The following is a 14,578-nucleotide window of genomic DNA, read 5'->3' on the forward strand; positions in this document are numbered from 1 at the left end:
ATCATGTGAATGGCACTCCCTGAAACTAGAATTGCTATACATGGGAGCCCGGGTTATAAGGTTTTCATAAAGATTAAAAGAAGCATTCCATAGAAATTACTTAAAATTGTAGTTAACACATAATATACACTTAATACATGGTAACAATTTATATATTTATATATAGCAATTTATATATTTTACGTATTTTCCTTTAATACATCATTATTTATTCAATGTCTTGATACAGGAATTATAGAAATTATGTGTCACATATTATCATATTAAATTTCATTCTTAACTGTTAGATTTAATAACTGAAGACCAACCGATAGACCATAGTTACTACAAAATATAATGTAACTATGTTACATAGACCAAATATTTAAAACCATGAATATACTATGCACTTTAGCATTCCATGTCAGTTAAAGTGACTCTGGATAAATAAGAATAAATAAGAATCAGAGCATTTTGTGTAATGACAGGGAAAATTTCTGATAGAAGAAAAATATGCAAACAAAATATATCAAGATATTATTCTCCTATTTATAAGTTGTAAAATATTTTAATTAATCACTTGAAAGATAGCCTGGCTAAAATTAAAGAGAGCTGTCTTTTCTTTAACCCATATGCAAATCTAATTTTCTTTGTAACCATTTCACCTCAGTGGCCTCCTTTTGTATGGCACACTATTCTAACTTCTGAATTTGTGTTAGTTTGCTGTTGGCAGGGGTATGGTCGGAAATAATACGGACTTTCTATTGAAATCTGTCTCCCCCCCGGATGAAAGAAAGCAGACATGAATATGACACCCTCATAATGATTTAGCTGGGGCTTAATGAAATTTTCATCACAACCTGCTGTTCATTTTAATGGCCTTTGAAAAACAATGGAAAAAATAGCTTGAGGGAAGAAAAGATTTTTCTGTGGCATATATTTGTGAGCTTAACATTTAGTTACATTCATTCTATCTTTGCTTCCCTCATCACCGTGATGTTGTTCTCACCATAGAGCTAAGACAATATTTCGTAGTTTTCAGAGTGCACGTTTTTTAGTGATTTTGTTAAACTTACTCCAAAGTATTTTATTTTTTCTGATACTATGGTGCATCACAGAGCTTTGGAACGTTTGAGCTGAATATAGTGTCATTGTCCTGATGCTAAGATGATGTAAGGTTTTGGTGACTATTCTCAGGTCAAATCATATCCTTTGATTAATGAAGTCTTTAAAACCAACGTAGCTTTCCAATTGTTGGAAGAGTTGCATACGTTTCCATAAATATATATATGTATATATACACACACATATACATATATACCAATTTTTTCTTGGTAATTAAAAAAAAACCAGAAAATTCTGTCAACGTTCTACTATTCTTTTTGTGACACATTTTTGCTTTGTTACTTTTTTTTTTTTTTTTTTTTTTGGTGATTAAGATCATTGCCTTACTCAAATACAGAAATTACTCCTTAATGCATTTCTCCCATCATTGCAGTTATTAAATAAACATTCTTGTCGTAGCAAATTATCAATAAAAGTGAGTCTATTTATAGCTTTGTGTGTTCAAAGCATATGTCAAAGAATTTTGTGTATGCAAACATAAATGCATCTTAGTGGTTCTATGCTTATGTTAAAATTACCTTTCCGAAATTAACACTTTTAGATGATTGCTTTGTGCAATTTGTATTACAGTCTTTCATAAATACTACCTCTGTATTTTCTCATTGTCTTTATTATATTTACCAAATCACTCCTCAGCTCAGCTTTTAATATATTTGTAGAGGCAAAAGTACACAATGTACATTGTTGTAAGAAATGAATTAATAAAAACTTATTGTCCAGGTACAATAGTGAGGTTTCTTTGTGTCTACCCTTCCTGCTCTGGATGGTCTGTCTCTTCCTTTTTACCTGAGTTGTTCTTTTTTTTTTTTTTTTTTTTTTTTTTTTAGCTATTACACTTATTTAATTCACAGTTCACAGTTCTTTTTTTTTTTTTTTTTTTTTTTTGAGACTGAGTGTCGCTCTTTGTTGCCCAGGCTAGAATGCAGTGGCAAGGTATCAGCTTACTACAACCTCTACCTCCTGGGTTCAAGCGATTCTCTTACCTTAGCCTCCTGAGCAGCTGGGATTATAGGTGTGCCCCACCAAGCCCACCTATTTTTTCTTTTTTTTTTTTGTATTTTTAGTAGAGATGGGGTTGTACTGTATTGGCCAGGCTGGTCTCAAACTCCTGACCTGAGGTGATCCAGCTGCCTCAGCCTCCCAAAATACTGGGATTACAAGTGTGAGCTACTGTGCCCAGGCCCCAGTAAACCTTAATGTCTCCTGCTAAGAAAATTAGGTGGGGGAGGTGTCTTTCTCTTGCCCTCTTTCCAGTTGAGACATATTCACTGGGTGTGGCCTGTCATACACTTTCAAATGAAGAGTATATGTATACACTCACAAGTCAACATAAATTGGGGGAATACCAAGGCCATATATCAAATTTCCATGGAGAACATCATCTAAAGCTAAATCCCCAAAAGCTGCTTTTAAAATACGACACATACTATCACAAAACTGGTTCTTGCTAGACCTTAGTCCTGAACTCTGAAGGCATCATAAATGAAAACTAGTAATTAACATGTGAGAGAACACTTCCTAATTCATTCTATGAAGTCAGCATTAACAACCAAAAACAGATAAAGACCTTACATAAAAGGAAAGCTATAGACTAGTATCTCTCATAAACATAGACGTAAAAATCCTCAACAAAATATTAACCGGTGAAATCCAACAATATATAAAAATAACTATAATCCATAACCTAGTGGGATTTATTCCAAGTTTGCAAGCCTGGTTCAACATTTGAAAACCATATCACATCAAGGGCCTAATGAAAAAAACCATAGCCATACATCAATCAATAGATGCATAAGAAATATCTGACAAATTCTAAGTTATTCATAATAAAAACTCTCAGCAGACTAGGAATAGAGTTGAGCCTTCTCAACTTGGTAAAATCACACTGCCATGTGTGTACCTATACAACAATCTTTCATGTTCTTCACATGTACCCTAAAACTTAAAATGCAATTAAAAAAAAACTGAAGCAGCCACATTTATGTGGCTCCTCTAATAAAAAAAAAATTACAAAACTCCCACAGCTAACATCATACTTAATGGTGAGAATTAGATGCTTTCTGCCTCATAATTAAGAACAAGGCAAGGATGTCCCCTCTTACTATTCTTACTCAATATTGTGCTGGAACTCTTAGCTAATACAAGAAGACAAAAAAAAAAGTATATATCTTTAAAAGGAATAAATAAAACTGTCTTTGTTTGCAGATGACATGATTGTCTATGTAGAAAATTTCAAGGAATCTGTAAAAACTAATAGAGCTAAGAGCGAGTCCTGAAAGGCCAAAGGATGCAAGGGTAATATACTACAGTCAATTTCCCATATATCAGCAACAATTGAAATATAAAATTAAAAAGACATAAGAGGGAGTTGAACAATGAGAACTCATGGACACAGGAAGGGGAACATCACACACTGGGGCCTGTGGCGGGAGGTGAGGGGAGGGAGAGCATTAGGAGAAGTACCTAATGTAGATGAAGGGTTGACGGGTGCAGAAAACTACCATGGCATATGTATACCTTTGTAACAAACCTGCACATTATGCACATGTACCCCAGAACTTAAAGTATGATAAAAAAATAAATAAAATAAAAATATTAAAAAGATTAAAAAATTTAAAAAATACAATTTACATTTACATTTAAGCTTTTACACCAAAAAAATAGTAGTGTAAATGTAACAAAGTATGTTTAACATCTGTATATGGAAAACTATGAAACTCAACAGGAATCAATAAAGATCTTCATAAACTGAGATATTAATGTTTATGAATATGAAAACCTGGTGTTTTAAAGGAACCAATTCTTCCCAACATTATCTACAGGTATAACACAATCCTAATACAATCCAAGTAAGTTATTTTGTGGATATAAACAAGTTGATTCTAAAGTCTACAGGAAAAGTCAACAGGCCCAGGACACCAACACAATATTGAAGAAAAAGAAGAAAGTTGGAGGGCTAACACTATCCAACTTCGAGACTTATTATCAAGACACAGTGATCAAGACAGCATGCTACTGTCAAGAAAACAGACCAACCGATCAATGGAAAAAAATACAGAAAGCAGAAATAGATCCACACAAATACATTCAATTGATCTTTGGCAAGGAAAAAGGCAAGTTAATGGAGAAATAATGGTCTTTTTAACAAATGATCTTGGAATAATTGGACTTCTATATGCAAACAAAAAATGAATGAATGTAGACACAGAACTACTTTTTACAAAATTGAAATCAAAAGGGATCATAGACCTAAACTGTAAAACGAAAAACTATACAACTTCAAGAAGACAAGATAGGAGAAAATCTAAGTGACCCTGGATTATGTGATGATTGCTTACAGACATCAAAAGCATAATCCATGCAAAAAGTTAATTCAATTTCATTAAAATTAAAAATGTTTAGTCCTCAAAAGACCATGTTAAGACAATGCAAACACAAGCTGCAGACTGGTAGAAAATATTTGCAAAACATATTTCTGACAGAGCTTGTATTCAAAATATACTAAGGAGTCTAGAAACTAATTGATAAGAAAATGATTCAGTTAATAAATCAACAAAAGATCTAAACAGACACCTTATCAAAGGGATAGAAACATACAAAAATATGCTGAACATTGCTTAAAATTAGAGGACTACAAATTAAATAAATGAGATACCACTTCACATCTATCTGAATGAATAAAATAAAATAAACTGACAATATCAAATTCTGATGAGAATATAAAACAAAAGAAACTTACATTCATTCCTGGTGGGAATACAAAATCTTATAGACACTTCAGAAGATAGTATGGCAGTTTCTTACAAGGCTAAAATACAATCCTTTCATAAATTCCAGCACTCACATTCCTAGGTATTTCCCCAGTTGGGTTGAATTATAAACATAAAAAATATTTATAAATATATACACATGTAGGTTAGTACACATACACATATTTTCATTGCTCTGTCAACTTAGAACCCTAAAAGAAATGATGCCTCTGAAGTAAGGGGTATATCTAGCATTTAGATCTTGCATTTCAATATCATTCTCCAACAAAAGGAGCCAGAGCTTCTTGGAGGTATGGATGATTCTAGAACTGGAGCAAGAAATGTACAAAATGATCCCTCAGTATCTTACAGTGCCAGAAAGAAAAGAAGAGCTAAACTAATAATAATAATAATCATTATCACAACCGTAATAATAGCGGTATGTAAAATGACACCCAAAATAAAAAAATAAATATTTGTGAGTCCATACTGATGTAAAAAAATGATTAAATGACATAATGGTAGAGAAGAGATAAATCTCACATGTAGAAAATTCCAAATAAATTATGTAGATACTCCAGCTCTAGTAACGTAACTCCCTATTCCTTAAGTGTGGCTTGCACAGAGCTCCTCCCCTCCAAAGGGTATGGTGTAGAAAAGGGACAGAGAGCACCTTTACTGTGGAGAAACTTGCAAAACACTACTTCAGCCAATGACCAAGGTCAATGCCAACATTCTTAACTACAAAGAAAGCATGTAACTGTTATGAGGTGACAAAGATGATATTTTACTTCTGTGGTCTTCCTCATAAAACTCCAAAACTCATTTGACTGAGACAAACATCAGACAAATTCCAGTAGAGAGACATCCTGTAATGTATCTAAAGAGTACTCCTCAAAACTCTGAAGGTCATCAAAAACAAGACATTCTGAGAAGCTGTCACAGTCAAAAGGAGCCTAAGAAGACATGACAAGTAATTATGATGTGTTATCCTTGATTGTATCTTATAACAGAAAAAGCACACTTGGTAAAAGCTAATGAAGTTTAAATAAACTCTGGACTTTAATAATAACGTATCATTGGTTCATTATTTCAACAAATACACCATACTAATGTAAGGTGTTAATAAGACAGGAGACTGTGTATATGGATGGAATACATGGGAACTCTGTACTATCTACTTAATTTTTCCATAAATATAAAACTTTTTTTTTTTAAATAAAGTGAATGTATGAATTACAATAGTAAATCACGGCCAAACTTCAGAATATTTGGCAATCATTTTCTAAAATTTATTTAAGGATTTTTTTTTTTTTTTTTTTTTTTTTTTTTGGAGACAGAGTCTTGCTCTTTGCCCAGGCTGGAGTACAGTGGCCCAGTCTTGGCTCACTGCAACCTCCTCCTCCCAGGTTCGAGCAATTGTCCTGCCTTGACTTCCCGAGCAGCTTAGACCACAGGCATGTACTTCCACGCCTGGGTAATCTTTGTGTTTTTAGTAGAGATGGGTTTTCACCATGTTGGCCAGGCAGGTATTGAACTCCTGACCTCAGGTGATCCACCCACTTTGGCCTCCCAAAGTGCTGGGAAAACAGGCTTGAGCCACTGTGCCAGCCTTGGTAGTCATTTCTTTTCAAAGTATATTACTTGGCAGAAGACACACTCATACTATAATTCTAAGTGAAAAAAGAAGCACAATGTTTTAAAAGTACAGATGCTCCTAGATTTATGATAGTGTTATATCCTTAAACCTATTGTAAGTTGAAACTATCATTAAGTAAAAAATGGATTTAATTCAGGTAACCCGCTGAACATCATAACTTAGCCTTGCCTCCCTTAAATGTGCTCAGAACACAGGTTGTTAGCCCACCATGGGGCAAAATCATCTGGCAACACAATATTCTGTAGAGTATAGTTGTTTACCCTCTTGATCACATAGCTGATTGGGAGCTATGGCTCCCTGCTGCTACCCAGCAATGAAAGTATCCTACTGCATACAGGAAAAGATTAAAATTCAGAATTTGAAGTATGGTTTTACTGAATGTGTATTGCTTTTGCACCATCTTAAAATTGAAAATCCTAGTGTATCCATTGTAAGTTGGGAACCGTTTGCATAAAGCTAACCATAAAAAATTAGCAGAATATATAAAAATAAAAATTAAAAAACAGATTCTAAGGTTAAGAATCCTGTTAACCTCATATTAACATTACAACGAAGAAAATAAAAATTACCTGCAGCTAGGATTTCATGCAAAAAATTACAATGCAATCAAGTCTATGAAAAGATAAAAATATCAAAAAAATTCAGATAAGGTATCCCATTTTCCCCATCTCTAACTTTCTCTTTCAAAGAAGAAACTATTTTTTAAAGTTTAGCATATTTCACAAGTATTCTGAACTCAGTTTCTGAAGCAATATAAAAAGAAATTAATTTAGCATTATTGCTATTTCACACAGGAATAGCTATGACTTCAGATGATTTTTATTTCCTTCCTTATAATGTTTTATGTTTTTAAAATAATTATTATAAAACTGTATTATTTTTAATATTAGAAAAAATCCGTTTAAAAAAATAAGTTTGTCTGGATTCCCCTCAACTCTCCATTTTTATCTCCATGAGAATGGGAGAACATGTAACAAAATATCCAAAGTCTTTGGGTGACAAGAGTATCTCTAAAATTCTTTCCAATTCTCAGATCACGAGAATTGCATAAATTTTAACCCAAATCCAGGTCCTAGCTATGCATTTGGTAGGGACCGGAAATATTTAATTGTCACATGACTGTCAAATATATAGGTTAACATACATTTTGCATCCGGAATCCTCATAATTTACCAGTGTCCAAGCAGACTAGAAATGAGCCCAACTTATACACAGTACACATGCAGTGTATTTTTGCTATACATATGTGTGCACAACATTGTTTGCTTGTTTGAAATTTCCATCTGATTGAAACAGGAGTATGTTCTTGTGTGCAATATGGCACCCACGCTTAGGATGGGTAGAGGGTTAAATAGCAGTTAGTAAGCATGTGTAACCTAAAGGATGATTGTCAATTATGCCTAAGTTTGTACAATTTGCATCAGTTATTTTATTGGTTTATTTGCTTTAATTTTAAGATTAGTCCATGTGCATATCACCTGAAGGCTCCTATCAGTAACTATTAAAGAGATTTACAGAATGAAATCTTAAAAGAAAGACTTTCTGGAAGTTGAAAAAATAGAAAGTTAAACATACCTAAAAGTTAAAGAATCACTAATCTGTAAATATATAATAATCCTACCAATAATAATTTGGGACTGTACAAGAAACAAACCTAGTTATCAAGGTAGGATTAGATGTATTAATGTACAAAGGTTACAAAATGCAGTGAAATTCTACATTGATCCTCAAGGAAAAAATAAATAAAGAGAAACAAACTAGACTGCAGATATTTGGTTTGGTGATTATTCCTGGCTCTGTTGCCACACTCAATTCCTGAATCTTTTTCACTCAACTACTTTACTCATATGTGAAAATAACATCACAACATAAGTAAATGATTTAAAAAATTGAGTTAGACAGGCTTAAGTGTTTCTGAAAAATTATACTATCTATCTTCATAGCAGTAGGTTTCCATTTTGCCCAACCCAACTTTAAAAATGTAAATGAAAAAACGAATCAAGAAGTTAAAATCAAAGTATGAAAATCAGGACACAGCACCAACTTTGTTTTCTTTTCCAGCCTTTACCTTCCGGCTCGTTTTTGATGAGCTCTTCCATTTTCCTCTGCTTCAAGGTGTCAACAACATCAGCTAAACTGCCTTTGCGCCGTTCAGGAGTTCCCAGGGCTGTACTAGACAAGGACTCGCCACTCTGTCGCCCACCTTCTTCTGCCTTCTGAGGTGAGGTAGATGAGTTGTGTGGGGCAAATGAAGACATTACTTTATTGCCATCAACTTCCTGAAAGAGAAAGGAAAAGGACAAATGATTGCTTAAAATTCAGTAACTTAAAAAAAATGGTTATTATGGCTTATTCAGCTGAAAGATTAAAAAGTGAAATTTCACTCTGCAAGAACCAAAGAAACCAAGAAGTTTCAAAAAAGAATAAATTAACTTTGCATGCTAGTTCTAGAGTAAGTCAAAGATCTATTCAAAGGAGAAATCAAACTATGGAGATTCTCTTTTTTAAACTGAGTATAAATGAAAATAAAGTCTTATACAAAGCCTTCATTACGAGATTTGTTTTCTTGCTTTGGTTTGACAGTCTCAGATTTTCCTATAGATAGTAAAAGTAGTGATCATTTGTGTTAAACTTCTTCATGGCTTTTTAATATTTAAACAAATAACATTACACAAAATTTATTTTCATTTTCAGTAGCTGTCTCTTCTTGATAATACTCTAAAGTTTTAGTTTTCTACCTGCCTCTCATACTTTTAAGAAAGTATCCATCACACAGGTTATCTGGCATCAGACAAGAAATATTCCAAGTTTATTTTTTCCTAAGCTGAAGAAATTTTCAATTTTATTTGTTACATAAAGCACAGTTTCTGTCAATACTCTTTGCTATTTTGTATTTTAATCCTCATTTACTCAATAAAATAAAGTTTGCTGTGGTTTTTCTTCCTCATAATCATGTGGGCATGTCAATGAATATAATTTATTGTATAATTCTAAAATATAAATATCATTTTATATTATTTTGTCATCATTTTCCCACAATTTCTAGCACAACTCTGGTAATTTGTATATTTGGGGAATATTTTGTACAAAAGATACTAAGTTAATTTTTTAGAAATTATTAGGAGAATGAAATGATAAAGAAAAATTAATTTTCCTGCTTAAAGATTTTCCTTGTATAGTGTCTCACTTTCATAATCCTTTACTTCTCAGAAAACAGATATCTTAAACATAAAGCTGTATCTTAAGATCTTTGAGTCTCACCTTAAAAATATTTAATTCTACATTAAAAGTTTGCATTAAAATATATTTGAGTGTGTGCCTATTTAATATTCAGAATATTAGATTACACCTGTTTGCAAATTTCTTCTCTCCCAATTTAAGACATATTAATACAATCAGTTGACTTCCAAAAAATAACAAATCACACTGATTGATATTCAACGTTTTTAAGGTTAATGCTAATATTTTTGACTAGCTTAAAAATATGCTAACATACTTGGTTTAAAAACCATCAGTGTAATTTTAAAAAATAGATTAAAAATAGAGATGTCAACACAAACATAATCTGTTAATATGGTTTTTTTTTTGTTAACAGATATTAGTGACTACAGGGACAACAGGCTATGTTACAAGCATTAGTTTGTTGCATGTGGTTAAAGCATGTGGAGGAAGCAAAAAAAAAAAATATGTGCACAACAGAATCTTCCAAATTATAATTCTAAATCTTAAATGGCTTTTATTTCTTAAAAACGTTACACATTATGCCTCTGACTAGCACTATGCCTTGAGTGAATATTTTACGGACAGTGTAGCTTATACCACATCTGGATTTAGAAATCAATGTATAAAATGTAACAATTATAAGCTCCTGCAGGTAAAGTGAAGGTATATTCTGGAATTATTAAAACCCACATATATACACAAACACATAAACACACACATACACACATACTCCTAAAAAGAGCAATCATGATTCATTCAGTAAATTAATAGGAATGTTTTTATGAACGGCCCATAACACACTTTAGCTTAGTTTCATGTGCAAACCAGAATATTATGAAATACCTGTATTCATTTTCCATACAATATCTTTCTTCTCATTTCTTTCCAGGAACAAAAGTAGAAACATCTCAATGTTAGCTGCACTTTGAATATTTCTCTATCTGTACTCTACTTTCACATTGTATGATGACAAACTTTAGAAACAGTAATTGGGCAGCTGACCATTAACTGCCATAATTGAAAATTACAATATAATAAAGTATACTGAAATATCAAAAAATCAGAAAATATCCAGATACGATATCCCATTTATTCATCACTAACTTTCTTTTCTTTTCTTTTTGAGACAGTCTTGCTCTGTCAACCAGGCAGGAGTGCAATGGTGCCATCTCAGCTCACTGCAACCTCTGCCTCCTGAGTTCAAGAGATTCTCTTGCCTCAGCCTCCTGAGTAGCTGGGATTACAGGCACATGCCACCACGCCCAGCTAACTTTTGTATTTTTAACAGAAATGGGGTTTTCACCATATTGGTGAGCCTGGTCTCAAGCTCCTGACCTTGTGATCTGCCCTTCTCAGCCTCCCAAAATGCTGAGATTACAGGAGAGAGCCAACACGGCTGGCTGAGTCTCTAACTTTCTATGCCTTTCACAGAGAAAGAAAATATGTTTTAAAGTTTAGTATATTTCAAAATAATTCTAAGCTCAGGAGCTGCAGCAATATGAAAATAAATTGATTAAACATTATTTCTATTTCACACAGGAATGTTTATCTTATCACTATTTCACCTGCCTGATTACATTTCAGCCTCTGGCACGGTTAATCTCCTTAACAGTTTTATGTAGTTAACAGCTGTTTCAGTGTGGGACTCCATTGTTCATTCGCATGGTGAATAGCCTGTTAAGGAGGGCTGGCACAGTCTTCAGTCAAGGAAATCCTAAATTTTTCAGAGTTTCTTCCCTGGGATTGCATTTGTTATAGATGAAGTAATGATTCCATGTTTCACCTCATTTTGCTGGCAGGTGAAATCAAGAGAACCAGCTAACATAGGCATAAGTGGTCCAACCAGAAACATGCATTTAATCAAGTTTTGTGAATTCTAAGAACATACCAGTACTTTGCAAACAAGTTTGCAGAACTGTGATATATGACCTCTAAAGTCTAATCATAAAAAAGGTTTCTGAACTTTCAGAATAAAGTTAATCATCTTCTTTTTTATTTTTGAACAAGCTTTGCTTAATCTTACCCCTTTTGTTATCTTTGCAACCAATAGAAAAAGAGTCTGCCTAACATATCTATCTTCATTAAAAATATCTTTTTAAAACTGAATTCTCAATTCATTTTAAAGACAGAATATTGCAATGAATGCACTGAAAGAAATATTATTTCAACCTTAATATTTAAATTTTACTTTATATGATGTGCTAAGAAGAATCTTAACACATTTAAAAAAGAAGAGATACATGAAATAACCAGATGCATGTGTTTCTTTCATTATTCAAATGATATTTCATCCTTGACTTCTGGCCTCAAGAAACATATTATCATGCTTACTTCTTGGTCTTATAAACTGAAATTAAGTTCATACAGAGTAGTTAGAAACATTACATTTGATATCCAATCTATTAGTAATTGATAAGAATGATAGCAAATATTTATTAAATACTTTGTAATAGGCACGGCTTAAAGTGCTTTACATGTATTAACTTAATCCTCATGGAAAGCCTATCTATAATTTCCATTTCATAGCTGGATAAACTGAGGCACAGAGGCTAAAGCACAGTATATGCTCAAGGTCACATGACTACCAAAAGGGAGAGTGAAAAATCAGCCCCAACCTATTGGGCTCCAGAGCCCTCATTCTTAACTATAGTGATCTTATAACTCTTTCATCTATTTGTTTCTATCAATGTTATGAGTGAATAAGACATTTGTCTTCTTAATAAGTATGAAAATGAGAGGTTTCCACTGTACTATGTTCAACTCCTAAATAAAGCAAATGAGATACAGGCATTCAAATTAATTAAATCAACCACATTCTTGACTCTGCCTATCCAAATACCTACTTGCTTGTGTCATATTTCTAAAAATAAGTTTAAATATTAAATAATTATTTAAACCAAATATATTGATTTATAATTCTACATGGCTAATCAGAGTAATGGTACTCAGTAGTTTAAGGTTTTGTAACTATCTTTATAAAATTTGTGAGCATCTCTATATCCTTTCTAGTAAAATTAAGTTTTGAACTTAGAAAAAAACTAGTACAGAAGATCTGGACTGTCGTCAATTAGATTCTCCTTAATGCATGCTCAGTAATTTCAGTATTGCACAGAGGCAGAATAAAATGAAATACAGATACACAGAGAAGGTACTTTGGTGCTCAACAAGTTTTAACATAGTCATGTTCTTCTTCCAGCAATGGGTTGTGATTTATAAAATATCACCAGGATGGCCAGGCCTGGTGGCTCACACCTGTAATCTCAGCACTTTGGGAGGCTGAGGCCAGTAGATACAAGGTCAAGAGATCGAGACCATCCTGGCCAATACGGTGAAACCCCGTCTCCACTAAAAATACAAAAATTAGCTGGGCATGGTGGTGTGCACCTGTAGTCCCAGCTACTAGGAAGGTTGAGTCAGGAGAATCCCTTGAACCTGGATGGCAGAGGTTGTAGTGAGCCAAGATTCAAGATGGTGCCACTGCACTCCAGCCTGGGCAACAGAGTGAGACTTGGTCTTAAGAAACAAACAAACAAACAAAATCACCAGGACAAGGTAAAACAAAACTTCAAAAAAAAAAAACTACAATATTTGGTTATTCCTTAATTCTATCAAAAGAGGATAAAAATACACCTTATAACAAATGTTGAAATAAAATTTCACTACTTGTAATCTATTCTGTCTCATTAGGAGGTACCAAATTGAATTTAATTATAGAAAAAAATGCTATTATTGTCTAAAGAGCTCTTTCAATTATGTTTCAAGTTATCTTGATTAAAATAATTTTTCATAAAATGCCTGCATGAAACCCTAAACAACACTTACTCCTTTGGGACTTCTGATCCCTCGATGATAGTTATAAATGCTACTTTAAACACATATGCACATGCATAAACACACAGACACACACACACAACTCATGCAGTTCCACACACAATTTCACATAGGTTTACCGAGTTCATTTTCTATGTTCATAGTTCCAGTTATGAACCTCTTCCAGGAAATTCACTATGAACTCTTATGGACTATGGATTTCAGGTAAAGGAAACTCTGACCTAAATGTATACCTTCCCAGAAAAATAATATAAACTCATCAATATATACAATTAGGTGATTTTAAACAACCAGTTACTTGCAAACAAAAACAAAACAAAACAAAAACAAAAACAAAAAACCCAAAACCTCACATTAAAGCTTTTCTTGACAGATTTTATCAAGATAAAAGTTTAAGGTATATATGTTAACATCTTAAAATTTCACTGCTCCAAAGATAAGCATTTAGAAAGAGATACATATTTTAGTTATTCTTTAAGGAGTAACAAATACAGCTATCAGTTTTCTTATTCTGCAATCACCTTGTAGTAATATGCAGAGAAATTTGAAATGCAAGACAGAAACAATTGCTAGCTTTAATAAATGAATGTTGCAATGTTGACAGCAAGCCATATCAGTTCAATTTTCCAATATTAATATTCCTAAAAGTGAGATGTATATATGAAAGCGACACACTAAGGCAAAACCACGTTTAAAAAACTCAAGAGAGAATACTAAGAGTTCTTCTTTGGTTAAGATGATCAAATTAAGTATTCTGGGAACAAGGTATGATCAGTTCCCAATACATACAGAATAAAAGCACTTACAGATAGGCTTCTGAGGAGTGACTGCTAAACTAATGATATGGATCAAGTCATCCAATTTAAAGTCTTTCCTTTTGTCTAAAAAAGAGCTAATTGTACTTAGGTCCAGTATTTTGAAAAATGAAAAATAACAGAGGTACTTTCGTTTGGGCTATTTCAATAGTTCATCTACACAGAGAGAGAGCTTATCACAAGTGGTCATCCTTCCA

At 32.9% G+C, this 14,578-nt stretch overlaps 1 protein-coding gene across 16 annotated transcripts in view; it reads right to left on the reverse strand.

Moving 5' to 3' along the window:
- The window catches only part of SOX5 (SRY-box transcription factor 5), a 1,015,292-nt gene that overhangs the window by 300,578 nt on the left and 700,136 nt on the right, over nucleotides 1-14,578 (reverse strand). For all 16 annotated transcript variants that reach the window (XM_074402912.1, XM_074402908.1, XM_074402910.1 and 13 more), the window contains one exon: nucleotides 8,582-8,792. In XM_074402912.1, the coding sequence (XP_074259013.1) occupies nucleotides 8,582-8,792 (211 nt within the window). The remainder of the gene's footprint in view (nucleotides 1-8,581; nucleotides 8,793-14,578) is intronic.

This window comes from Saimiri boliviensis, chromosome 7 (genome assembly GCF_048565385.1).
Source record: "Saimiri boliviensis isolate mSaiBol1 chromosome 7, mSaiBol1.pri, whole genome shotgun sequence".
NCBI lineage: Eukaryota > Metazoa > Chordata > Mammalia > Primates > Cebidae > Saimiri > Saimiri boliviensis.